The sequence below is a fragment of the Calonectris borealis genome, chromosome 22 (assembly GCF_964195595.1).
Source record: "Calonectris borealis chromosome 22, bCalBor7.hap1.2, whole genome shotgun sequence".
Taxonomy (NCBI): domain Eukaryota; kingdom Metazoa; phylum Chordata; class Aves; order Procellariiformes; family Procellariidae; genus Calonectris; species Calonectris borealis.
In genome coordinates, this window is record NC_134333.1 from 379,826 (window position 1) to 407,656 (window position 27,831).

A 27,831-nucleotide genomic window follows, 5' to 3' on the forward strand; every position below is an offset into this window, starting at 1 on the left:
AGGGGTTCTTGAATAGCACTAAACATTTGATAACTGAACTTAATCCACATATATGTAAGACAACTAAACTCAGATCCTCCAAACGGAGCTGAACTATTCCCATATAAGTGATTATATGTGAGAAGTTTAACTCTACCTGTGTCTGCAGCAATTCAATTTTGCCAACCTCTCCATGGCCACTGGCTCAATTGTTGCAAAATGATTCACATTTACAGGATTTTGGGCAAATCTTTTTTAGACCAGTGTGGCCCTGTACCTGTGTACTGGGTTTACATGGCAAAGTTTTGGTAGCAGGGCATGTGCAGGGGTGGCTTCTGTGAGAAGTTGCCAGAATCTGTCCCCATGCTGGACAGAGCCAATTCTAGCCGGTTCCGAGTCAGACCTGTAGCGAAGACCATGGTGACACAGATGGTCCCCCTGTAGCCCATGGAGGTCCACGGTGGAGCACACAACCACTCTGCAGCCTGTGGAGGACCCCACGCCGGAGCAGGTGGACATGCCCTGAAGAAAGCTGTGATCCCCTGGAGAGCCCACACTGCAGGGTCTTCACCACAGGCTGCAGGGGAATCTCTGCTCCGATGCCTGGAGCACCTCCTCTTCCTCCTTCCTCACTGACCTTGGTGTCTGCATACTTGCTTCTCTCAAATATTGTCATTCCTCTCTCTCAGCTGCTGTTGTGCAGCAGTTTTTAACCTTTCTTAAACATGTTAACACAGAGGAGCTACCACTATCACTGATTGGCTCAGCTTTGGCCAGCAGTGGGTCTTGGAGCCGGCTGGAACTGGCTCTGTCCAACACGGGGGCAGCTTCTGGCATCTTCTCACAGAAGCCACCCTTCAGCTCCCCCCTCACTCCGCTACCAAAACCTTGCCAAGTAAACCCAATACAACCTGTATCACACCCTGTACCCTTTGTCCCAGGTCTTTTGTGGATTCCCATTTGGTTCCTCGTAGTCCTGAGATACATATCTTCCTTGTTGTGCTCTCAGAGTGCATGAAATAGTGCAATAGTTTATTTACTTGAAGATGACCTTAATCACACCATAAAAATGTCTGTTTTCTCTATTGAAGTGACTAGCGCAGGTGTAGACATCTGCTTTACAAATATGGGTGATACAAATCCCATGATTTTGTGGCTGCATGCTAAGGGGAAGTAAACAGTAAAACTGAGAAGGAGGCAGGAGGATTAGTAATGTTTCCTCCACTTTTTAGATACAGATATAAACATATAAATATATAAGCGAGCAAAGAGATAGATTATGGATTGTACTAGTAAAAGAAATTACCATGGATATTCAGACCATTATTTTTGATTTTTTTTCTGAAATAGTTGCAAAGCATGTGGTTTCAGGAATTCTCCACAGAGATGAACATCAGAGGTCTTTTTGTTTATTTCTTTTTCATTGTTCAGAGGGAAAACATACTGAAAAGTTATAGAACTTTTTCCTCAGATTTTTTTTTTACACATTAAATCACTCTTTAGTTTAATTTTGGACCAAGCTCAACTGTTTTCATACATCATGCAAGAAAATGTTCAGGGATTATATTTGCTTATTTTTAGTTTTAATTAAGGTTTTCTTTCTTTTAAGAATAAAGTTGGTCCATTAAAAAAATACATGTTTACCAGCCAGGAGAAACCCTATTATATCATGTGCTCATTCAAATGATAAAGTTTAGCAAAAATCTTCCTGAAGGAAAATTTATGCTATTGGCTACACTGTCACTGTACAGAGAATCAGAGATAATAGTAAGCTTATTATATTTCTGCCATCCAGCAAAATCTGGTTGTATTTATTTTACATGGCAAGGTTTTGGTAGCAGAGTCCCCAGGGTGGGGGAGCTGCGGAGTGGCTTCTGTGAGAAGATGCCAGAAGCTGTCCTCATGTTGAACATGAGCCGGCAATGAGCTCTTGAGCCGAAGAAGGCCAACAGCATCCTGGATTGTATTAGGAAGAGCACTGCCAACGGGTAGAAGGAGGTGATTCTTTCCCTCTACTCAGCACTGGTGAGACCACATCTAGCATACTGTGTCCTGTTCTTGGATCCCTAGGGTGACATAGTCATAGTGGAGCAAGTCCAGCAAAGGATCTTGACGATGATTAAGAGATGGGAGCATCTGACGTACAAGGAGAGGCTGAGAGAGATGGTGGTGTTTAGCCTGGAGAAGAGAAGACTCAGGAGGAATCTTTTCAAAATATAAATGTCTGTGTAAATATCTGATGTAGGCTGTAAAGAAGATGGAGCCAGACTCTTCTGAGTGGTGTTCAGTGGACAGATGAGAGGCAATTGTCATATGTAGAAATACAGGAAATTCTGTCTGAACATAAGGAAAAGCTTTTTTACTGTGAGCATTGTTGAACACCGGAATAGGTTGCCCAAAGAGGTTGTGGAGTCTCCGTCCTTGGAGATATTCAAAACCCAACTGAACAATGTCCTGGGAAACCTGGTTTAGTTGATCCTGCTTTGACCAGGAAGGTTGGACTAGATACCTCCACAAGTTCCATCCAACCACAACCATTCTGTGATGCTGGTCTTGAGGGGACAGAAGATTTTTCTATGGATAGGTCTGGAAATAACCTTCTAATATTTGGGATTACAGCAGATTGACCTCACTTGTAGAAATAAGTTTACATTTCCCAGCGTGTGATTCAATATACTTGACAGTACCATTAGAAAAGTTATTTTTCCAATTCTAATCTAAAATACAATCCGAATGCTGTAGAAAGATCTTCTAGAAAGGTGATTCCAGCCGCACCTAGGCTCCAAAAAGGAATTTAGAAAGCAAGGGGGTTCACTCTGAACCTCATGACTCAACAGGAGGGTCCTCTTTACTCTTTCCACCTCCGGTCTCTGTACGGGTCATTTTAACTCAATATTCCTTTGTGTGTTTCTTCCATGCAGTAATTAATAAGGTGAACCTTGCAGTGTGAAACCACTGTTAAAACTTTGTTAAATTCCATCAAACTTATTGAACTCTGTCAAATTATTATTTTACTTCAGCGAAACATATTGCTGTTTCTCTCTTTTGAGTGAGGTGCATTCCGCTCTTCTTCAATACTACTAAAATAAGCAAGGTAACCAGATTCTTAAATAAGGTGAAGCTGTTTTAAAAATCAATGAAAATTAAGATTTTTTTTAGCATGAAATGGAAGGAGGAACTTACTGGCTTGTTGCTTTATGTCTCAGCTTCTACAAATGCTGCAAGTGGTACTCAGCAGTATTTGTAAAGTGCTTTAAGGCTCTTTGAAAGGAATTGCTGTGCAATTGTTGCATCTCACTATTACAAATCATAGTACAAGACAGACAGTGATGCAAAGGAAAGCAATGGGGTCTTGTTGTGGTTTAACCCAGCAGGCAGCTAAACACCACACAGCCACTCGCTTCCTCCCCCCCGCTGGAATGGAGGAGAGAATCGGAAGAGTACAAGTGAGAAAACTTGTGGGTTGAGATAAAGACAGTTTAATAAGTAAAGCAAAAGCTGGCACGCAAGCAAAGCAAAACAAGGAATTCATTCACTACTTCCCATCTGCAGGCAGGTGTTCAGACATTTCCAGGGAAGAAGAGCTCCATCATGTGTAATGGTTACTTGGGAAGACAAATGCCATCACTCCAAACGTCCCCCCCTTCCTTCTTCTTCCCCCAGCCATATATGTTGAGCATGATGTCATATGGTATGGAATACCCCTTTGGCCAGTTGGGTTAGCTGTCCTGGCTATGCTCCCTCCCAGCTTCTTGTGCACCTGGCAGAGCATGGGAAGCTGAAAAGTCCTTGACTAGCATAAGCACTACTCAGCAACAACTAAAACATCAGTGTGTTATCAACATTATTCTCATACTGAATCCAAAACATAGCACTATACCAGCTAATAGGAAGAAAATTAACTCTATCCCAGCCGAAACCAGGACAGGTCTTCACAAGAGAAAACCAGCCAGAAGCTAAGCATGATATCAAGTATGGCAAGAGTGGTGACCTTACCACAAAGAGCACAGTACGCAAATAAGGTGACAGACCAGGTCCATTGATAATTGGGTCTTAATTGTAAATTGGGAACAGATTGACCCATTTACAGAACCAATGTGAGGAAAAAGGTCTGATATCTCTTCAGGCATCTGTTTGGCCCTCCAGAGAGACATTCCTCAACTCTTCTGTAGTTGAATAATGGAGTAAATATGTACATGAAAGGGAAGCAGATCTTACCACTCCCAACCACACCTTATGCACTAAGCAGACTGGAGATAAGAAGAATTAGCTCTAGGGTTAACTGTGCATGTTTCTCCGTGGGTGTGAAATGACCTCTGCTGGGTGGTGTGGAGATGGATGGTACGTCAGCACTGACAGTTGTCTTCCCCAGATTTAAACAACCTCAATTCTGATGTCTCCATGGAAGCTAATTGTGTTGCTGTGGAGAGAAAAATGTATAATCCAAGCATGTTTTGTATGACTACATATATGTATGTATCTAATCATTGTTAGCAGAGTTGACAAAGCAACTCAGCAACTCTAAGAATCTATTCCTGTAGATTCTATCCTATAGATAGGTAGCTGTGGAGGTTGACTCCTCTTCTGACTGATATGTAGCTGGGCAGAAAAGAGTCCTGAAGTGCCCTATCAGGGTGGTGAGCAGACTGTTGCTTAATTATCAGCCTCTTTCATGCTATCTATTGACTGTGTTAGCCAATACATAATTATTTCATACTTTCAAGCTCTATGTGTGTCCTATTTGCAGAATCTCTGTCCCAGACTAAAGATTCCCAAATAAACTGACCTAAAATAAGGATGGTAAGAAGTTCTTGTTCGCTCAGTGTTTTGAAGTTCAGGGTTCACCACCATCACCACATACAAATGGAATTGTTAAATATATAATTTAGGACTTTGAGAAATCTCCCATTTACTCCAAATCTAGCAGTTTTTCCCTGAAAACTTTTCTGTCCCTCTTCAGTTGAGGTTTCACAATCAGGTAGAAACCCCTTATCTTCAAATCCTGTAAATTAAATACTATTCTGTCACTGTACAGCAATTGCCATCTTCTCTTCCACACAGAGGAGAAACCACTTTGGGATTCTTCCAAAGTAATGTTTTAATGCATTTTCCCCACCACTGCAGCTTAGAGTTTCAGCCTCTTGCTGTGGGACCTGAAGCATTATACATGCTGAGTCCAGGGCTGACTCAACATGCCTCTCTGGTGACAGAGAAGGTCAGGTCTATGAGAACTTTGGCAAACAGGCTGTCGGAAAGGCAGTTGCAAAGGCGGGTCTTCATAGTCAATTGTGGAGTGACCCTACTGGGAACAAAGAATTTTGGCGAGCCTTCAAAAGAGGAGGATTTACGATCTGCTGTCTCTGACGTGGATTGGCAGTATGCAGGATACATGTGAAGAGTGTTGGGGGCCAGTACTGATAGGAGGACTTTTCCAGTCTCAGATCTTTCCATGCTTGAGCACCTGCATGGATTTTGTGGTGTCTGTTGTGCTCAACACCCTACTAGTCATACATGAGTATTGCATGTTTGTCATGAGAAACAAGCTGCAGCTGTGAATCTCTGAGTCCTGTAATGTAGGAGGAGAAGACTTGATTCTATGCATAGGGGCCTACATTCAAACATGACACAGGTCCCCCTACCCTGCCCCCAGAAAGCTGAAGGAACATCAAATTAAAAAAAAAAAAAAGGAAAAAGAAAAGAAAGAAAAGAGCTCAACAAACCACTGTCATATGCTTAGAGTGAAAATGCCTAGAAATGGTCCCAACCTCTCCATTGTGGGGCATCTACAGCCTTTCTTCTTTACCCTCACAAAAGAGATTACACACCTCACAGGATCCCAAAACAGCAGGACTATCCTCATTCCTTCCACTTGGTGCTCTTTCCAGCCCAACACTGCGGTTACAGTCACCAAAGTTTCCTCAAGAACACATTTATATTCTGGTTCCTTAGATTGTACATGATGGAGTTCAAGACAGGATAACTATGTAGAGAAGTGAGATTGCTTTGTCCATTGGGTAGGAAGAAAAAGGCCTGGTGTAGATGTAGTTACAAGGTCCAAAGATGAGTGTGACCACAGTGATGTGGGAGACACAGTTAGAAAGACCTTTACAATGCTCTTGACTGGAATTACTTCTCAGTTTGGCTAAAAGGATGGAATAAGAGATGACTAATACAATAAAGCAAAGAAGGGTTACTAGGCCATTGTTGGATACCATCAACAGCTCCGTGATGGTGTCTGTGCAGGCCAATCTGACTACTTGAGGTACATCGCAGTAGAAGTTGTCCAGCTCTTTAGGACCACAGAAAGGGAGCTGAACAATGATGGTCACTTGGACAATAGAGTGAAGGAAGCCCCCTACCCGACATGTTACTAATAGCCCTACGCACACCATCTGATTTATCGCAATCAGGTAATGAAGTGTATGGAAGATAGCCAGTAACAGTCATAGGCTATGACAGTAAGGAGGAAGATTTTTTATTTCTCCAGTGAAGTGGAAAAACAAAATTTGGACCATGAAGACCACAAAAGAGATTGGCTGTAGTGGGGGAAGGAGGAAGCTGGTCAACATCTCGGGGGCAGTTATAGAGGAGTAACAACAATCCACGAAGGAGATATTTCCCAGCAAAATGTACATGGGCCTGTGAAGTCTGGGCTCACAGTTAAGCAGCACCATGATGAGGAGGTTTCCCACCACTGTTGCTCCATAAATAGCAATGGAGGTGATGAAGAGGAAGGGCTGGAGAGCTGCAGATCCAGTGAGGCCAAGGAGTAGGAATTTGTTTGCTGTGGTGTTTCTTTCACTGTCCAAGTGATAACAAGATCTATGTGAAAATGAATACCTCCCAAGAGCTTTGCTCATTGCTTAGTCATGGCCAGATCTTTGAGCTACCCTTAAAATCTGGCTAAAATTCTAGTTTAACCTAGGTTTATAACCTTTTACTGAGGGAACCCCTGCAGAAAAAAAAAAAATCCCAAGCCCTATAGCTCTAAGGCTACCCAGGACATGGAGGTTACATTGTATTACCCAACCATTTCTTGTTGGAATGAAGAAACAAGTTGTGGGCCCATTATCCCGATTACCCAAGGTTCCTGGTATTTGAGTCCATCTGAAATATAACCTTGGCTCTTTTCCACTCACGTCCCAAGAACCCAATTCAGGTATTAGTCAAGACATGACTTTCAAAGGTCTTTAAAATCTGCCGTCTGTCCTTACTTCATCATTATAGAGCTTATGCTCAGGAAATTGCTGTTGAAGAATCAAACCTAACTTCCTTGCCACATATTACCCAAAGAATTGGATTTCCCCTTAACCCATGTTTAGGCTAATGCCCAGCACTTGGGAGAAAAAGATTTACTGGATCTAATTATCTCTGTTGTTGATTTGTTTCTCTATCAGGAAAAAAGGAACAAACAGGCAGTCTACCCACCCTACTACACATGATCCTTTTCACCATCCACCCCTACATTCATCCCAGCCATCCACCCATCCATCAATCCCCTTTTCCATCTGCTCTCTTTATGCATACGTTCCTGTCACTTGCACAGGAGGGCAGCAGAGACGACGCCTGTGTGCGCTGTGACCAGGTTGATGATCTGCTCAGCCTGGTGGCAGAGCTGAAGGAGAAAATGGAGAGGTTAAGGAGTATCAGGGAATGTGAGAGGGAGATAGATTGGTGGAGCTGCACCCTACCGTCCCTGAGGCAAGGGCAGCACATGGAGGCTCCACAAGAAGCGGACGATCCCCTGCCTTCTTGCCACCAGGCAGAAGGAGGGGACCCAGGTGATGGAGGGGAATGGACACAGATCCCTGCTCGGGGCGCCAGGCGAATCGCCGCCCGGCCTCCCTCACCTCAACCTTCCCAGTTGCCCCTACACAACAGATACGGGGCTCTGTATCTTGAGGGCCAGACAAACAAGGATGCACATGAAGGCCCATCCAGGGGGTTGCCCGAGGCAAGGCAGTCAGCCCCATGCATTACGACTGCCTCCGCTAAGGAAAAAAGGAGGGTAATTGTCATAGGTGATTCCCTTCTGAAGGGGACGCAGGGCCCAATTTGCCGGCCAGACCCATCCCACAGGGAAGTCTGCTGCCTCCCTGGGCCCCGGTTAAGGACATTAGTAGGAAACTCCCTAGTCTGGTACTGGCCTCCAATTACTACCCACTATTGGTTATACAGGCTGGCAGTGAGGAGGTTGCAGAGAGAAGTCCCAAAGGGATCAAAAGGGACTTCAGGCACTGGGGCGACTGGTGGGAGGATCGGGAGCACAGGTAGTGTTTTCCTCAATCCCTTCGGTGGCAGGGAGGAATACTGAAGGGAACAGGAAAACTCAACATGTGGCTTAGGGGCTGGTGCCATCAGCAGAATTTTGGTTTCTTTGATCATGGGGACGTTTACACAGCACCGGGCTTGCTGGCGACAGACAGCGTTCAGCTGTCTCACAGGGAGAAAAGGATTCTCGCTTATGAGTTGGCGGGGCTCATCGAGAGGGCTTTAAACCAGGTTCGAAGGGGGAAGGGGATAAAACCAGGCTCACTAGAGAAGAGCCTAGGGGCAGCACGCCAATGTCGGGGGAGAAATCGGCAGCCCAGCTCAAGTGCATCTACACCAATGCACGCAGCATGGGCGGCAAACAGGAGGAGCTGGAAGCCATTGTGCAGCGGGGTAGCTATGACTTGGTCGCCATCATGGAAACACGGTGGGATGAGTCTCACGATTGGAGTGCTGCAATGGATGGCTATAAGCTCTTCAGAAGGGACAGGTGAGGAAGGAGAGGCGGTGGGGTAGCCCTGTATGTGAGGGAGTGCTTTGACTGTCTAGAACTCAATGGTAGTGATGACGAGGTCGAGTGCTTGTGGGTAAGGATGAGCGGGAAGGCCAACAAGGCAGATATCCTGCTGGGAGTCTGTTATAGACCACCTAACCAAGATGAGGAGGCAGATGAAATATTCTACCAGAGCCTCGCAGAAGTCTCACAGTCGCTAGCCCTTGTTCTCGTGGGGGACTGCACCTTTCCGGATGTCTGCTGGAAATACCACACGGCAGAGAGGAAACAGTCGAGGAGGTTCCTGGAGAGTGTGGAAGATAACTTCCTGACGCAGCTGGTAAGCGAGCCTACTAGGGGAGGTGCCTCGCTTGACCTGCTGTTCACAAACAGAAAAGGACTGGTGGGAGATGTGGTGGTCGTGTTGTCTGAAAAGCGGATTCGTGCCCAGCGTGCAAGTAACCAATTCCACACGCTCAGGAGAGATAGTGTTTATTCAGGCCTGGGTGCTCGGTGGACTTGCCACAAATCAAGCACACTTGGTCTAATCACCTTTCTTTCCTTATATCCATGCTTCTCATACATATTTTAAGTTTCTCTTTTACATATTCATTGAATTTCTGAGAACTAATTATACTATTACATCATCCTAGACACATGCGTACTAAAGTCTTTAGGGTCTTCTTGAGGGTCTCGAGTGGTCTCTGCTGGTCGGTAGGGTAGTGAACTCTTCATGAACCTGTTCCTTTCTTTCCTTATAAGGTCGAGGTTTGTCTCCGAGCCATATCTGGACCACGTTCATTTATGGTTCTTAATTTCAAGGTTAATCATTACTAGGGTCTAACAATGCTACACACCTGCAAACACAATATCTGCTAGTTACCTAACTCCTAAGCAACAAGTCTTCATTGTTTAGAATTAAAGGAGCAAGCAGTATGGAATAAGAGGTACTGTAACAGACTGTACCTACTGCATCAATTCCCCCCTTTGAGATTTATGATGTTGAGCATCATGAGTCTCACACCATTCACTTATAAGCATTTGGTCTACAAAAAGACATACACTGAATCATACAACAAGTAATTATAACTAAGATGACGACCAGTATTGCAAGTAAAAATAACTCTTTGAGCCAATTTAAATTTGGAAACCATGAAAATTTACTTCTCGGGTTAAAAGTTCCCAGATATTTTGATTTCTATTCCATTTTGGCAATAGAAATTGGAATTCAGCTTTATTGATCGCCGTAACTAATATCAACAGGCTCCACACTTTCTATTCCTAAACCCACAATTCCTAATTAATTTGGTTTCCTTTCTAACAATAAATATTTTAAATATCACAAATAATTCAGCAACATCTCCGGTGACTCATCAAGTACACCTTAAAGTTAATTTCAATGGTTCCTTAGGTGTAGATGTCCACGGTCTAGGAAGTATTTTCTTTATTCTGGTGTAATGAATCCAAGAGTTTATTTCTTCTAAACACTTGGAAGGGTCCTTTCCACTCTTCTCCAAAGGGGTCATCCTTCCACGTTCACAGGTAGATTTGGTCTCCTGGACTGAATGAAAGTACCAGAAATTCCAGGGGTAAATGTGTGCTCGAAAGAACATATTTGTGTAAAGAACTCACTATTTTACTCAAAGACAAGAGATATTCTGTTAACACTTTTTTCTCCTATTATGTGCATTTGTTCAAACCTTCCTGTTAGATGGACATTATGTCCTGGTTTTGGCTGGGATAGGGTTAAATTTCTTCCTAGTGCTGTGTTTTGGATTTAGTATGAGGAGAATGTTGATAACACACTGATGTTTTCAGTTGTTGCTAAGTGCCCTCCTAGTCCAAGGACAGCTCCCATGCCTACTGACTGAGCTAGGTACACAAGATGGGAGGGAACATAATGAGGACAGCCAGCCCAGCTGGCTAATGAGGTATTCCATACCATGTGACGTCATGCTCAGTATATGAAGGGTAGGCGTGATCCAGGAAGTACCGATCGCTACTTGGTTATCGGTCAGCACAGGTGGTGAGCAATTGCATTGTGCATCACTCATTTTGTATATTTTATCATTATCATTATTATTTTCCCATTTTCTATTCTATTAAACTGTCTTTATCTCAATCCACGAGTTTTTCTCACTCTTACCCTTCCGATTCTCTCCCCGTCCCGCTGGGGGTGGGGGGAGTGAGTGAGTGGCTGCGTGGTATTTGGCTGCCTGCCAGGTTAAACCACGACACATTATAAGGTTTGCCATACAGAATTTCAAATGGACTTATTTTTTCTCTAGCTCTCGGGGTTACCATAATTCTTAACAAGGCAAGTGGTAAAGCTTCAATCCATTTCAACTGAGCTTCCTGATATATTTTAGAAATTTGTCTTTTTAATGTTTGGTTCATTCTCTCTACTTGTCTACTAAATTGTGATCTTCTTAGTGTCTTACTCACACTCTTAATAACCTCTGCCACAACCTCTGTCCGAGGACATCCCTAAAGGGACTCCAAATCTTGGAATAATTTCTTTTAAGAAGTGTTTTGTTACCTCTTTTGCTTTGTTGGTTTGACACGGGAAAGCTTCTGGCCATCCAGAGAAGTTACCTACCAATACCAATAAATATCGGTATTGACTGCACCTTGGTAATTCTGAAAAATCTATTTGCCAATACTCATCGGGAGAGTTATGCTTTTCCTTACCTCTGCACGAGGGGGTCGGATTTGTATTTTCGGATTGTTCCTAAGACAAATCTCACATTTATTACTCACACTTTTAGCAATCAATAATATTTTAGTCCCTATTGCATATCGTTTTACCGACTCGATCATTGCTTCTGCTCCCATATGTGTCTCAGCATGGGTTGTGACCATCAATTTCTTCATGATTTCGGGAGTTACTATACATTGTCCATGTGAAGTAATCCATCATCCTTGATCATTCTTTCTGCACTGTAATAGTTCAGCCAACTTATATTTTTTTTTTTTCATTATAATTTGGGGTGTGGTATTCAGCGCTACATGCTTGGCAGCTTCATTTGCCTTTCAATTTCTTTGTATTACTTTTGAGTTTCCTCTTTGATGCACTTTACAATGAATCACAGCAACTTCTTTGGGTTTTTTTTGTACTGCTTTCAATAAATTTAAAATCTCTGTTCCATAGTTTATAGGTGAGCCACTGGCAGACAAAGTTCTCGCTCTTTCCATATCGCTCCATGGGCATGAACAACTCCAAAAGCATATTTAGAGTCTGTATAAATATTAACTCTTTTACCTTTAGCCGGATCTAAAGCTCTTGTCAAAACTGTTATCTTTGCCTTTTGGGTGGATGTATTTGGAGGTAATGCTTTTACTTCTTGATCTTCGGTTAAAGTTACCACGGCATAGCCAGCCCTCCTTTCTCCTTTCACAACAAAGCTGCTTCCATCAGTAAATAATTCTTCATCTGGAGTCTGCAGAGGGACATCTCTCAGGTCTGGCCTGCTGGCATATACCTGTTTGATAACTTGTAAACAATCATGATTAGGATCACTCTCTTTTTCACTTGACATTGAAGAAGCAGGATTTAAAATGGCACTTACTTCAAAATGATGTCATCTTGTTCCACTAACAGAGCTTGATATTGTAGATTGAGGGGGTGCCATCTTGCAAATGGCCTTTTTTTCCTATCATTTCCCAATCTTCGTTGTCCTTGGGAAATCCCAAATCCCAACTAAATTACAGTTTGTTTTGCAATTTGTGCTTTCTTTTCTGACAGCCTGTACCCAGCCATTCCCAATAAGTTTAGGAGGCTAACAGTCCTTTCTTTGCAGATCTCAATAGTATCTGCTCCCAATAGGATGTCATCAACACACTGGAGGAGGGTGATTTGATCTTCCTTACTGGACCAGTGTTCCAGTTCCTTGGTCAAGGCTGCTCCAAAGATGGTTGGACTATTTTTAAATCCTCGTGGCAGCACAGTCCAGCACAGCTGAGTTCTCCTCCCAGTTGACAGATCTTCCCACTCAAAGGCAAAAATCTTTTGGCTGTTTTCTTCCAGAGGTATACAAAAGAAAGCATCTTTCAAATCTAAAACTGAGAAATGTGCATTTGATTCACTGATAGTTGTTAGCAGCATATATGGACTGGATGAATGTCTACCACTAATTGCTTTTTCACTGGAAGGATAGAGTACATTCTCTTAAAAGTCCATATTTGAGAAAATTATTTATTATTGTTCCAAACTTTTTCTGGCTTCTATACTAATAGAATATTGTTTCTTTCTTACTGGTTGAACTCAATTTTCAATTCAACTTTTACCGGTTCCACATTTTTCGCTCTTCCTGGTTTCTCCGTTGCCCAAACAAAAGGGTAAACTGCATCTTTAATTTATTCTGGTATTTCTTCAGATTCTTCTGTGTTTGTCTGTAATAAATAAACTTGGGCTTGCCAGGCATTAGCTTCAGGAAAATGAACTTGGATTTTTCCTTTTTTATAAAGTTAATTTGTGCTCCCAATTTATTCAATAAATCCCATCCTAAGAGAGGCATGGTGCATTCCGGTATATATAAAAATTCATGCATCAATGTTTTTCCTCCAATTTTACATTTTAAAGGTTTCAACAAAGGCCTTACCTCTTTCTTTCCCGTGACCCCAACAATAGATACATTAAATTTACTCATTGGTCCTTTACATGTATTTATAACAGAATATTTTGCTCCAGTGTCCACTGAAAAATGAACTACTTTATTTCCCAGCTTTACTGGAACCAGGGGCTCAGCTGGGAGAATATAATTTTCTGCCCCCAGTCCCCATCCTTCAGAATCCTCTCCCATCATAAGTAGATCAGCTTCAGGTGGAATTTGCTGGGACCGAATCACAGCAACTTTCCTATTCTCTGGACACTCATTTTTCCAGTGTCCTTGTTTGTTTTATGCAGCACATTGATTGATCCCTAATGGAGTAGACTGTTTAAATATATTTCCACATCCTCTACCTCTGCCCCTTAAGTACTCTTTGCTTTTACCTCTCAAATATCCTCTGCCCCTACCTCCAGCAGATCCTTGGGCATTTACAAAAGCAGCCACAAGAATAGCAGCTTTCTGTTTCCTATTTTTTTTTCTTTCATTTTCCGTATTAGTGTTTTTCCAATACCACCCTCTTTTCTCCAGGAGTTAACATATTATTTTTAAAAATTTGGATATCTTGCCAATATGGATTATGATTTTTAATAATTGTCTTAAAAGATGTATACACCTTTTCAGGATTTTCCCTATATGATCCTGCCAATTCTTTCCAATTCATCAAATCAGAAGTAGTAAAAGGTATCTTCACAAACACTGGTTCCCGCCGTAGGTCCACAGCCTGACGAAGGGGTGCTAATAAGACAGATCCCTGTTGGGTCCTAGTTCTGCCAGCTATTGGACTAAATGGATTACTTCCCCTTGCTTCAGTTTCAAAACTTTAATTTTTACTCGGTGCCATCAACATCTGTATATCTTCTTCCTCTTCTCCTAGTTTTAAACACTGTTTTCCTAGACTACAAGCAGAACAACAATGCGTTTTTGGTTCCTTGTCCTCCATCATCATCATCATCACATTAGAATCTGAGTCTAAAAGTTTACATTTCTTCTGAATTTCATGATCATTTCTCAAGGGAAAGAACAAGTCCACAGAAGGGACCTCATCCCATTTACTCTGGTTGTCCACAAAATAACATAAGTTGCAAGATAGTACTATATTGTAAAGTTCCCAATTCTGGCCATTTTATCTCATCTTCCAATTTATACATTGGCCACCATTTAGTACAATACTCAATTAATTTCACCTTTCTCAAAGGATCTCCTCCAAATTTTCCCCAATGTCTTATGATGCATCCAAGGGGAGAGCAAGGTGTTACTTTAGACTATTGAGTTCCCATATTTTTGCCCAAAAAGAACGTTCTAAAACATGATTTCATATACTCCAGTCGTCACTGTCAAATGTATATGAATATACCCTTTTTACCTTTGGCGCCACAATTTCATATACTCCAGTCGTCACTGTCAACCACATATGAATATACCTTTTTACCTTTGGCCACAATTCCTTACCAAATGCATGCACAATTTTATACCCCAGAACAATATCTCATTTACCTTAGCGTTGCACCGTTGAGTCGCTCACCTGCTCTGGTTGAGGAGGATGCCCATTGAGTCCCTGATCAAAAGGTCGGTGTGCGCTGGAGTCCAGAGAGCAGTGCCTCCCCATCGAGAGGCGGCAAGTCAATCCAGGCAAGGCTTCACAGCAGTCCCACCTGGGTCACCAAAAACTGTAGTCCGAAAAGTGGATTCGTGCCCAGCATGCAGTTAACCAATTCCACACGCTCAGGAGAGATAGTGTTTTATTCAGGCCTGGGTGCTCGGTGGACTTGCCACAAATCAAGCACACTTGGTCTAATCACCTTTCTTTCCTTATATCCATGCTTCTCATACATATTTTAAGTTTCTCTTTTACATATTCATTACATTTCCAAGAACTAATTATACTACTACATCATCCTAGACACATGCGCACTAAAGTCTTTAGGGTCTTCTTGAGGGTCTCGAGTGGTCTCTGCTGGTCGGTAGGGTAGTGAACTCTTCATGAACTTGTTCCTTTCTTTCCTTATAAGGTCGAGGTTTGTCTCCGAGCCATATCTGGACCACGTTCATTTATGGTTCTTAATTTCAAGGTTAATCATTACTAGGGTCTAACAATGCTACACACCTGCAAACACAATACCTGCTAGTTACCTAACTCCTAAGCAACAAGTCTTCATTGTTTAGAATTACAGAAGCGAGCAGTATGGAATAAGAGGTACTGTAACAGACTGTACCTACTGCATCAATTGGAGGCTGGCTTGGGCTTAGTGACCATGAAATGACAGAATTCTCAATACTTAGTGAAGTAAAGAGGGGGGCCAGCAAAACCGCTACCACGGACTTCCAGAAGGCAGACTTTGGCCTGCTCAGGACACTGGTCGAGAGACTCCCTTGGGAGACAGTCCTGAAGGGCAAAGGGGTCCAGGAAGGCTGGACGTTCTTCAAGAAGGAAGTCTTAAAGGCGCAGGAGCAGGCTGTCCCCAAGTGCCATACGAAGAACGGGTGGGGAAGACGACACGCCTAGCTGAACAGGGAGCTCTGGCTGGACTCAAGAAAAAAAGGAGAGTTTATCACCTTTGGAAGAAGGGGCAGGCAACTCAAGAAGAGTACAGGGATCGCGTTAGGTTGTGCAGAGTGGAAATGAGAAAGGCAAGAGCCCAGTTAGAACTCAACCTGGCCACTGTCGTGAGAGACAACAAAAAATGCTTTTACATGTATATTAATGACAAAAGAAGAGCCAAGGAGAATCTCCATCCTTTATTGGATGCAGGGGGAACATTGCCACCAAGGACGAGGCTAAGGCTGAGATACTTAACGCCTTCTTTGCCTCAGTCTTTAATAGTCAGAGCAGTTATCCTCAGGGTACTCAGCCCCCTGAGCTGGAAGACAGGGACGGCGAGCAGGATAAACCCCCCATAATCCAAGGGGAAGATATTAATGACCTGCTACGCCACCTGGACACTCACAAGTCTATGGGGCCGGATGGGATCCACCCGAGGGTACTGAGGGAGCTGGCGGAGGAGCTTGCCAAGCTGCTCTCCATCATTTACCAGCAGTCCTGGTTAATTGGGGAGGTCCCAGACGACTGGAGGCTTGCCAATGTGACGCCCATCTACAGGAAGGGCCAGAAGGAGGATCCGGGGAACTACAGGCCGGTCAGCCTGACCTCGGTGCCAGCGAAGATTATGGAGCGGTTCGTTTTGAGGGCGCTCACGAGCCAGGTGGGGGCAACCAGGGGATCAGGCCCAGCCAGCATGGGTTCATGGAAGGCAGGTCCTGCTTGACCAACCTGATCTCCTTCTATGACCAGGTGACTCACCTCGTGGATGAGGGAAAGGCTGTGGATGTGGTCTACCTGGACTTCAGTAAAGCCTTTGACACTGTCTCCCACGGCATTCTCCTAGAGAAGCTGGCGGCTCACGGCCTAGACAGGTACACTCTTCACTGGGTAAAAAACTGGCTGGACGGCCGAGCCCAGAGAGTTGTGGTCAACGGAGTTAAATCCAGTTGGCGGCCGGTCACGAGCGATGTTCCCCAGGGCTCAGTACTGGCGCCGGTCCTGTTCAATATCTTTATCAACGATCTGGATGAGGGGATCGAGTGCTCCCTCAGTAAGTTTGCAGCTGACACCAAGTTGGGTGGGAGTGTTGATCTGCTGCAGGGTAGGAAGGCTCTGCAGAGGGACCTGGACAGGCTGGATCGATGGGCTGAGGCCAACTGTATGAGATTCAACAAGGCCAAGTGCCGGGTCCTGCACTTCGGCCACAACAACCCCAGGCAATGCTACAGGCTTGGGGAAGAGTGTCTGGAAAGCTGCCCAGAGGAAAAGGACCTGGGGGTGCTGATTGACAGCCGGCTGAACATGAGCCGACAGTGTGCCCAGGTGGCCAAGAAGGCCAACAGCATCCTGGCCTGTATCAGAAATAGTGTGGCCAGGAGGAGTAGTGAGGTGATCGTGCCCCTGTACTCGCACTGGTGAGGCCGCACCTCGAATACTGTGTTCAGTTTTGGGGCCGTCACTACAAGAAAGGCATGGAGGTGTTGGAGCGCATCCAGAGAAGGGCAATGAAGCTGGTGAAGGGCCTGGAGCACAAGTCTTATGAGGAGCAGCTGAGGGAACTGGGGTTGTTTAGTCTGGAGAAGAGGAGGCTGAGGGGAGACCTCATCGTGCTCTACAACTACCTGGAAGGAGGTTGTAGCGAGGTGGATGTTGTTCTCTTCTCTCAAGTAACTAGTGATAGGACGAGAGGAAATGGCCTCAAGTTGCGCCAAGGGAGGTTTAGGCTGGACATTAGGAGAAATTTCTTTCCTGAAAGAGTGGTCAGGCCTTGGAACAGGCTGCCCAGGGAAGTGGTGGAGTCACCATCCCTGGAAGTATTTAAAAGACGTGTAGATGAGGTGCTTAGGGACATGGTTTAGTGGGCATGGTGGTGTTGGGTTGATGGTTGGACTCGATGATCTTAGAGGTCTTTTCCAACCTTAATGATTCTATGGTTCTATGATTCTATATATTATTTTCCCCTTATTCCCCTTCTTGCTTACTGTATCTCTCCTACCAGTCTATACATATCTAATAATCACTATATTCCATTCCTTACATGTTTTATTTCCATCCATCTGTCCATTAATTTGTTCATCTCCTCCAGCCATTCATCCATCCCTCTACATCTCTTCTACCCACTATCATATGTCCTTAGACATTCTTTGTGTTTCTCCCTCCATCCCTCCATCTTCATACAGAATTTTTCTGTTAATTTTTAAAAAAAAAATCCCTCCATCTATTTCCTTGTCCCCATCCTAAGATCTGCATCCATCTAGCCATCCCATTTACTACTTCTCTATCTCTCCATCTGTCTTCCTCTGCATCCTTCTCTAGCCATCCTCCACATGCACTCATTTATATACCTACTGATACATCCATTATTCTCTATACAAAACTGTACATATATGTATATATGCATACATAGTTCTCTATACATAACCCTGACCTCTCAACCATCTGCTCATCCTCACCTATCCCACTTCCATCCATTCATCTGGTGTACATTCTTTCTTAGTGTTCATTTTCTAGATGTTCATTTTGCCTCCTTGTGTTCTGAAGGAATTTTTAATCCCTGAGCAGTGTTCAACTCCTAAATATACTCTAAAGCACTTTCAACAGCAACCATCTTCATTGGAATTCCTTCCTCTGCGCTTCAGTGGCTCTACTGCTGGTCTCTCCTGTCCACCAGCTGTTGGTCCTTCAATGCTCAAGAGGAACTTGGTCCTGGATTTGGCCCAAGCAATTTTGTTACCTCAGTCGTATTCAGGCAAACTGTACTGAAGGATATCCAAAGGGACAGCATGTCATCATATAGTTCTCGGGTAAGAGCAGCAACCACTACCTTCTTCTACAGCAATGTTTTATAGCAATCTGCAAGCCAGGGCAAGGTTTAAATCATCTTGCCTTAGGCGTTGCTGGCATTATTTGCACTCAAAGCTTAAGTCATGAAGGGAATAATTAGAGTGTTAGCTTGTGCTATGGCAAATTACTTCTTCCAAAGCCCTCCTGGAAAAATGTTTGCATTTCACCCTAGCTTCTGGAGGAGACCAAAATATGAGAGAAACAGTAAGAGATGCTGGGAGCGGCTTTGAATCTGCCACTATAAAAAAGAAAAAAAATTTTACATTCTAAATGTCTGAAGTGAGTCCTGGTATTCCCATATTTTCAGAAAATTGCCCTCCTCAGTTTTCTCTTCCGTAGAAGAAACAGACCCAGATCTTTCAACCTGTGCTGTCAGTATTAGGCAGTGAACTGACTAGCTGAGCATTAGCCCTTCTAAAAGGAACTGGACATGATAGACAACTTAAAGTTTAATATGCACAGTGTACGGTCAACTCAGTGTAAATTCCAGATATATCTCAGCTACAAGACATGGTTATATGTGAGATCTGATTATATTCCCCAGTATTTGGATAGTTGTGCTTCATGAATTCTAAGAATATATCAAACTTTAATTTTTATTATGCATAGCACTGCCACTTGGTATTTCAGATTTGATGTAAACGTAAGCACTTCACTAATGAAATACTTAACAGAAAACATAATGTAAATATTTGGGTAAAACCTCCAAAAGGAAGTTGTGCACATTACTTGAACATGATATAATGAGCCATACCTACAACTATGTTGCTGTACGATTAACTTTTCCTTTACGCCTCAGATATTTACACCCATTTATTTACAAAATTCTTCCACAGCTAGTTAAGCATTTGTGTGGCTCATTAAACTGTTAGTCACTCCAGAGTTGTCATACAATTGTTAATAGATATTTATACACATACTGTTGAGTTACTTTGTGCATGCTCTCACTCACTGCATTAGAAATATTTAGTCCTTACAAAGCCAGGCAATGACATTCAATATTTGTCTGTAAGAAATAAGGATTTTTGCAGCTTTTCCAAAGGCATTACTAATATTTTAATGATTTTGTAGATGTTGGATCCATGTTCTATCAAAGTAACTCTACACTAATATTCCGGACCATTGATGGACCTACAAATGTCTCTTGAAAACTCTTCCATATACAAAAAAATACTATAATTCTGTACTTTATGAATGCATTTCCCTTCTATTTCCCTCTCCCTAGAAAGTACTGCAGCAACAAACGTTTCATGGCACTGAGGATCTCCCTGTTCCTCAGGGTGTAGATCATGGGGTTCATGAGGGGAAAAACCATGGTGTGGAACACAGCCACCACCTTGTCCAGGGGCAAGCTGCAGAAAGGCCGGCAGTAGATGTATATAGCTGGTCCGAACATAACAAAGACAATAATGATGTGGGTGGTGCAGGTAGATGCTGCTTTGCTCTTCCCTCTGGAGATGCCTGTTTTCAGACGGATTAGCAGGACACCGTAGGAAATCAGCAGAAGAATGAAACACATAAAGATGACTAGGCCACTGTTGACAAACATGATAAACTCCAGTATGTAAGTGTTGGTACATGCTAACTTAATCACTTGTGTAACATCACAAAAGAAGTTGTCCAGTTCATTGGGGCCACAGAAGGGAAGATGAACGACAAATGCAACCTGGATGATTGAATGTGTGAATCCTCCAGCCCATGCTGTCCCCACCAAGACCCAACAGAGCATTTTCCTCATTAAGGTTGCGTAATGAAGAGGCTTACAGATAGCCACATATCTGTCGAAGGCCATAGCTATGAGCAGGAAGATCTCAGCACCACCCAGGAAGTGGAGAAAGAAGAGCTGCGCTATGCAGCTTCTAGAAGAGATGGTCTTCTGTTGTGAGAAGAAATCAGCCAGCATTTTAGGTGGAGTAATAGAACAGTAACATATATCCAGGAAAGCCAGATTAGCTAGGAAAAAGTACATCGGGGAGTCCAGCTGTGGATCTCCCCTGACTGTGAGGATGATGAGAATGTTTACTGGAAGGACAGTGACATAGAAAAGGAGGAAGAGGAAAAAGAGGACGAGTTGCACTTCACGCGTCTGAGACAATCCCAGCAGCACAAATTCTGTTACTTCTGTCTTATTTTCTGTTTCCATCACATTTCCAAACATCCCTAAAATAGAATAAATATAAATGAGATATATCTATCACACTGGATGTCTAAAATGCAGGATTGATTCTTCCTAGACATTTAAAATACAATGCTGAGCAATTCACAAATGGCTTCTTTTAAAATCAATATCTGGCTTCTTACTTATCTCATTAAAAGTTAGACATCTGAAACAGTTTCGCAGTGCTTTTCCCTAGAAATATCTGATGCATCCCAAACTCCCATTTCAATCCCTATTACAGTAAATAAGAGAATAGCATGCACAATATACTTAATATACCCACAGATTAATGGACCAAATATTTAATCTTGTATTCAGAGAAATAATTCAGGTTAGAAATTTAACCATCTTAATTTCAAATCTTTTTAAGGTAACTTTCTGATTCTAATGTAGTCATCTATATGAGAGAGAAAATCAATGGAAATGGAAACAGGCATTACCCAGCTAATTTAGACAGTTCTCTTTGGAGGAGAAGAATGACTCTTTGCAATTATTTATTTTGCAATAATGACAATAAAGTGACTATAAAGGAAATATAGACCAATTAGTCTAAACTAAATGCTTGACTTGTTTGCACTCACAAAGGAATCTAGCATCACCTGAACTTTCTTAATGTATCCTGCCTGGTTTCCAGTCATCACTGAAGAAAATCACAGGTCTTCTCTGGAATTGCTTCTTATCTGCCCATCCAATACAAAGCCTTGGTTACCCCACAGCATTTGAAAAGGAACTAAATGGGTAGACAACTGAACTGAAATGAGCTCAAGTCTACATTGTGACACCTATGTGTAAAACCTCAAGCTGAATCCCACCCCTACAATTACAGAAATACATTTCACACCCTTCATACTCAATTTGGTGTTGTAGTCCTTCTTTAGGATTGTTTTGCCTTACTTTAATTGACAATTAATTAAACTTATTAATTAATTGACTGGCTTTTTTTTCTCCAAATATGTAGTTGGTAGGGGAAGGGAAGGGAAGGGAAGGGAAGGGAAGGGAAGGGAAGGGAAGGGAAGTGAGAAGGGAAGGGAAGGGAAAGGGAAGGGAAGGGAAGGGAAGGGAAGGGAAGGGAAAGGGAAGGGAAGGGAAGGGAAGGGAAGGGAAGGGAAGGGAAGGGAAGGGAAGGGAAGGGAAGGGAAGGGAAGGGAAGGGAAGGGAAGGGAAGGGAAGGGAAGGGAAGGGAAGGGAAGGGAAGGGAAGGGAAGGGAAGGGAAAGGAAGGGAAGGGAAGGGAAGGGAAGGGAAGGGAAGGGAAGGGAAGGGAAGGGAAGGGAAGGGAAGGGAAGGGAAGGGAAGGGAAGGGAAGGGAAAGGGAAGGGAAGGGAAGGGAAGGGAAGGGAAGGGAAGGGAAGGGAAGGGAAGGGAAGGAAAGGAAAGGAAAGGAAAGGAAAGGAAAGGAAAGGAAAGGAAAGGAGAGGAGAGGAGAGGAGAGGAGAGGAGAGGAGAGGAGAGGAGAGGAGAGGAGAGGAGAGGAGAGGAGAGGAGAGGAGAGGAGAGGAGAGGAGAGGAGAGGAGAGGAGAGGAGAGGAGAGGAGAGGAGAGGAGAGGAGAGGAGAGGGGAGGGGAGGGAAGGAGAGGAGAGGAGAGGAGAGGGGAGGGAAGGGACGGGACAGGGATAGACTCACTCTCTGTGTGGAATGGAGTAAACCTCCACAAGAACATGCTGTCTTCTGAATATGCAGGCTCTCTTTGATATATCTTTTCCACTCCTAAGTTGGGAGGAACAGAAAGCTAGAGCCCAGGGAAATGTAGATACATCTTGATTTCAGAATGGGAGCTTGTTAGCAAATCAGCACTGGATCATAGAACTAGGACTGCCCAGAGAGGTGCAGCTGGCATCTTCATCCCTGCACAAGGTCATCAGGGAAACGAACAATTCATTTCAGACTCTGCAGCATACATTGCCTCAGCATGAAGTTTGGAATTCAAAGTGTTTGTATTATCTCCAAAACTCGCCAGACTCTTCACATACAGATTAAGTCTTCTTGTCCTCAAAGACACAAAAAAGGGAAGGAATATGCCCCAAATCATACAATGCCATAGGTATAATACAAAGGCTCTGACTGCTGTTGTTCTGAAACATATCATATCACAAACCTACTGGAGACCTGAACGGAAGAAAGAGATTGGCTATTTCTGTTCTAAGTGTAAACATTTAAAACTGATAAATTCTTAATTCCAGTTTCCTTGTACTGTCATTAGACATAATAAAAGGGTTCCAGAGACCAGGTAATCTCATTTGTCTTTGACACCTGTCAAACCATCAATTACGTAATCTTTTCCTAAAATATTTGCAGAACGTGAAACCTTTGGGTAGTGTAACAGACAGAAAGGAAAGGAAAGAACAGAAAGATTCTTGCTTATGATTCAGTTGTTTATAGCTAAGAATTTACTCATTTTTATTCTTACATTCTTTAAAAATATTACAAAAAATGAGTACTCTGTTTCTTTAAGTATCTTCATATTCAACGTACTTTTACCTAGACATTTAAAAATCAATAATTTTTTTTTGTGGGGTGTGTGTGGTTTTTTGTGTGTGTGTGTTTCTACAATCAAAGTGGAGGGGGTGGAAACACTGCCTGAAAGTAATTCATCAAGCCTTTCTTAATATATATGATAGGAGAATAAGTTTAATGTTCTGAAGGTTGCTCTTTCTCTCACATCCTGCAAAACTTTACCGCCATATGAAATGTAATAAAGGAGTAATTAGGGAAATGTACAATATATCAGGTGTTCTAGCAACAAGAGACCTAGATTCAGATACATACTCCCAGTCCTTGTGAGATGAAATTTAACATAATTATTTCTTGATTTCCCTTCATAATCCATGGAGAGAGAGATGCATTCCACCACATAATGGTTCCTTTTATCAGGTGGTTATAATGAACTTTTGCTGTTGTTCATCTCCAAAGTAACACGGCATTCAAGTTAGGAGCCTTAATTAAGTCCCTCAGGAGGGATGGCATGAATCTGGGTTCTAGAAACAAAAGCAAAGGACAACAGAATTTGAACCTACTCCTTTAAAGGTCCTGTACACTGCAAAAATGGATGAGATGATTTTATGAAAAAATATTACATATTCAATACATGAAGCAAAAATTTCTTAAAGACAAGCAATGTTTTTCTGGTTGTAACTGTAGTCCTTTTATATTTATTATTCTTGAGGTGAGAAAGTGGAGATAGATAAAGCTTCACTTATTTTTCTGTCTGATAATAAACATTAAATTAAGTTTACTCACAGGTAATTATAAATTCCAATAAAAGATATTGCAGTGAAAATGTATCTGTCTTCATATATTACTTTGTATTACAATGTTCAAGACAGATGTCTGCTTACTTTTTTTAGGATTTGCTTTTTGTGGTGAGGTATAGTGAGAAGCTGCACAACCTGGGTAATGTTCCTATGGATGTGAATGAAGATGACCCCCTAAATTTTAAAAAAGATTCCTCTAACAGGTAACATACTTGCTAACATTCCTTTTTTAAATAAACAAAAGTGGGATTCCACTCTGTTTCAGAGATCTAAAATTTCTATGCTTCCTGCATTAATTGGCAGAGAAAAATAGACACTTAGAAGTGTATTATACATTGTCCTTCTATGACAACGATGTTAAGAATGCAGTGACTCATTTTCTTTTTTCTCCTCCACGGACTGTCAGTGAATTAATATTTTTTATAGTCTTCTCAGTGTTAGGTCTCTAACATTAAGTAAGGGAGTCTCAGCAAAAAGACATCTGAAGGAAAGAAAAACATGCCAATGCAAATTTTCCATTTTTTCTCATTTGTGAACAAAACAAAGACATTTATGAAGGATTTTTTTACAAGATTATGTCCTTGGAACACTAAAAAAATGTTCACTCTCATTCTGAGTCTGTGTATTACTCCTTAGTGGTTGTTTGGTTTCTGTTTGGAGCTTCTATGTAATACTAAAATTACAATATTAAATAACTTTGTTAAAGTAAGTGAAAGAAAAGAAGGAAGGAATTGCAAAATTATGTCATAACTGTTAAATATTTGGTTTTTCAATGATTGCTAGACAAGGGTTGATCAAGAAAGGAAAATTTGTTTTCTTGACTGCTTACAAATTCCCAAAACTGTTTTTATTGTACTGTATGAACTGAAGATCTTTCTTTTTTATGGTCTTTTCAAAATTTTGTTCACCATGTGAAATTTTGAATTGTCCTTAGTAAGGGAAAGCAGCTAAGAACATTTTTTCAGATAAATCTATTTGCTTACTTACTTACTTATTTATTTCACAAAAAAAATAATTTCAGGATGGGATTAATTCTGTAGATTATGATACTTTTGTTTAGATTCATTAATTTTAGATATCTTAGAATATCTCACTTGGCCCCCAGCAGCTGCTCCAGGAAGCAGAAAATCTTCCATGGGTTCTGTGTCATATTTGTCAGATCATTTGTACAGATGTCTTATATATCTTAGTGTCTCTAAATTGCCACTGGACATAGATATTTAGGAACTGTATTTCACCTTATTCACAGATAATTTAATTAAATAGTTGCAAAACTTTCTTTGTAATTTATGGGTCTTTTTGTGACATTTTAGTCTAGAATATTTTCCAAATATTATAGGGAATTCAAATTGTCAAATTCTACTAAGCGTACAAGAAATTTAACTCTTATAGCCTAGCTTGCAAATCACAGCAAATAATTTGTATCTTTGTGCTAATGTGTATTGATTCTGAGGTTGGGTTTAAATCATCTGTAAGGAATGATTCTGAGTGCGATTTTAAATAATCTGTAAGGAAATGTGTACATGTATGCTGGTCATTTACACTCTCCTTACACTAAGTGGTATGAAAAAACAATGTGTAGAACACAAGTAATCTGACCTATTTTAGTGCCTACTTTCGGGTTAGAATGAACTGTCATTTGGAGATGTCTCTTAGTTGAACTGAACATTGAAGAAACAATCTTATATTTAGCTGTTTACTTCATTGACCTTTAGTTGCAGTTTGGATACCTTAACTGAAATGTTTAGTGACATTTTAGACACCCCAGCCTTCTTGACTTCCAATTATTGGACTAGAAGAATGTGAGTCTCCAATACTTTTGTGTGAAATCTGTACTGCCCTTTGTGGAAATCTCAGCGACTCAGGGACATCTAAATTGACACCACAATCACTCTCCAAAACGTAAGTGATCTAAATCATTTCTACTGCAAGATTGCAAATCAACTTTCAGACTGAAAAAGAGATAAATAATATAATGTAGGAACATTTAATGTATGTTTAATTCTACTTGTGCATTTTAACAATTTTATTACAGAGCTTGGTGGGTTTATGGCAGACACAAAACAAGAAAATCAGACATCCCTCATAGAATTCATCCTCTTGGGGTTTGGGAATCTCCCTAAACTACAGATTTTTCCCTTTCTGTTTTTTCAATTAATCTACTTTGTGACCATAATTGAGAACATAGTCATTGTTCTTCTGGTTGTGATAGATCAGCATCTACATACACCTATGTACTTCTTCCTGGGGAACTTGTCCTGCTTGGAGACCTGCTACACTTCAAACATCTTACCCGAGATGCTGGTCAACTCCCTGACAAGGGAAAACACAATCTCATTTAACAGCTGTCTCTTGCAATTTTATTTCTTTGCTTCCTTGACATGTGCTGAGTGTTACCTTTTATCTGTAATATCTTATGACTGTTATTTAGCAATATGCAAATCCTTGCATTATACAACGCTTATGAATGTCAGATCCTGCATCCTTCTACCAGCTGGATCCTGGTTTTGTGGATTTCTGGCTAGCATCTGTACTACACTATATGCATCATGGCTGACTTTCTGTGGGCCCAATGAAATTGACCATTTCTTTTGTGATTATACACCATTATTATTGCTCTCCTGCAATGAAACCCACAAAACAGAATTGGTAATGTCGGTTTTAGCCTCTGCAGGCACCATGCCTCCATTTCTTTTAACCCTGGCAACCTATATTAGTATAACACTGCTATCCTGAAAATCCGTTCCAGCATAGGGAGGCAAAAGTCTTTCTCTCCTTGCTCCTCCCACCTCATTGTACCCACAGTTTTCTATGGAACCCTAATTGCTGTCTACACATTGCCCAAAACTAAAGCCCTTAGAGAGTTAAACAAAGTTTTATCTGCTTTTTATACTATTCTGACTCCTATGTTCAATCCCCTCATCTACAGTTTAAGAAACAAGAAGTTTAAAGAAGATTTGAGAAAAGCTATTGGCAAATACATTCATTAAACTCATTTAATTTTTAAATATATGTGACAATATAGACAAGTCATTGGCTATTGAAATTAAACTGATTCCACTTATGTTGACACACTCCATTAAGATACATATGTCTGGACTTCATTTATCCTAGTCTCCCTGTACAGTCAATGGACAGTTAGCTATTTTTAGAGTGATTAGTTTTACCTAATTTCAGATATATGCATTGTCAACATACAAATCAGAGAAGTTTAGACTTCCTCATGGGTTAGCTACTCAACTGTATTTCCTTAGGAGTTGCAGCACTTCTTGAAAAATCTCTGGCTGTCAGAAAACTGTATTCATATCAAAGTCTGGTAATTCATGTCTGATTCCACAAATTGCTAAACATATTTGATTTCCTGTGGAATAGCCTCAATTTTTTGTGCTCCTCCACTAATTTCTACCTCATATCTACATCTCTTGTCCACCACATGATTAGAAGCAAACAAATAAAGAAAGAGAACAACAGAGACGAAAAAAATCTCCCCTAAACTCTCTGGTTTTATTTTTTATTTTTTCACAATATGCATTCCTTGTCTACATCAGATAAAGTTCTATTTTGCCAAAGAAAATCTTACCACCACTAAAAAAAATGCATAGTCTTCTAACTTTAAGGAGTTTAAAAAGCTCATGCTTTTTCATTTCCAATCTTTTCAGCATTTTTACTTGTCCCTAAACAAGAC

The 27,831-nt window shown here is 41.6% G+C and overlaps 1 protein-coding gene, 1 long non-coding RNA gene and 2 pseudogenes across 2 annotated transcripts in view; 1 reads left to right on the plus strand and 3 right to left on the minus strand.

Annotated features, from left to right (window-relative positions):
• LOC142092059 (uncharacterized) overlaps positions 1-15,303 on the minus strand; it is a 79,954-nt gene extending 64,651 nt beyond the window's left edge. The window contains exon 1 of the long non-coding RNA XR_012676945.1: positions 15,241-15,303. This is a non-coding gene — a long non-coding RNA (uncharacterized LOC142092059). The remainder of the gene's footprint in view (positions 1-15,240) is intronic.
• Positions 5,301-6,839, minus strand: LOC142091649 (olfactory receptor 4D5-like; annotated as a pseudogene).
• Positions 15,304-19,943: 4,640 nt separating the features above from the next.
• On the minus strand, positions 19,944-20,879 carry LOC142092058 (olfactory receptor 4N5-like). The gene has a single exon (XM_075171796.1). It carries the CDS (start codon positions 20,877-20,879, stop codon positions 19,944-19,946), a length of 936 nt encoding a protein of 311 aa, XP_075027897.1.
• A 5,316-nt stretch (positions 20,880-26,195) lies between these two features.
• LOC142091650 (olfactory receptor 5AR1-like) lies at positions 26,196-27,136 on the plus strand (annotated as a pseudogene).
• The last annotated feature ends 695 nt before the right edge of the window (positions 27,137-27,831 follow it).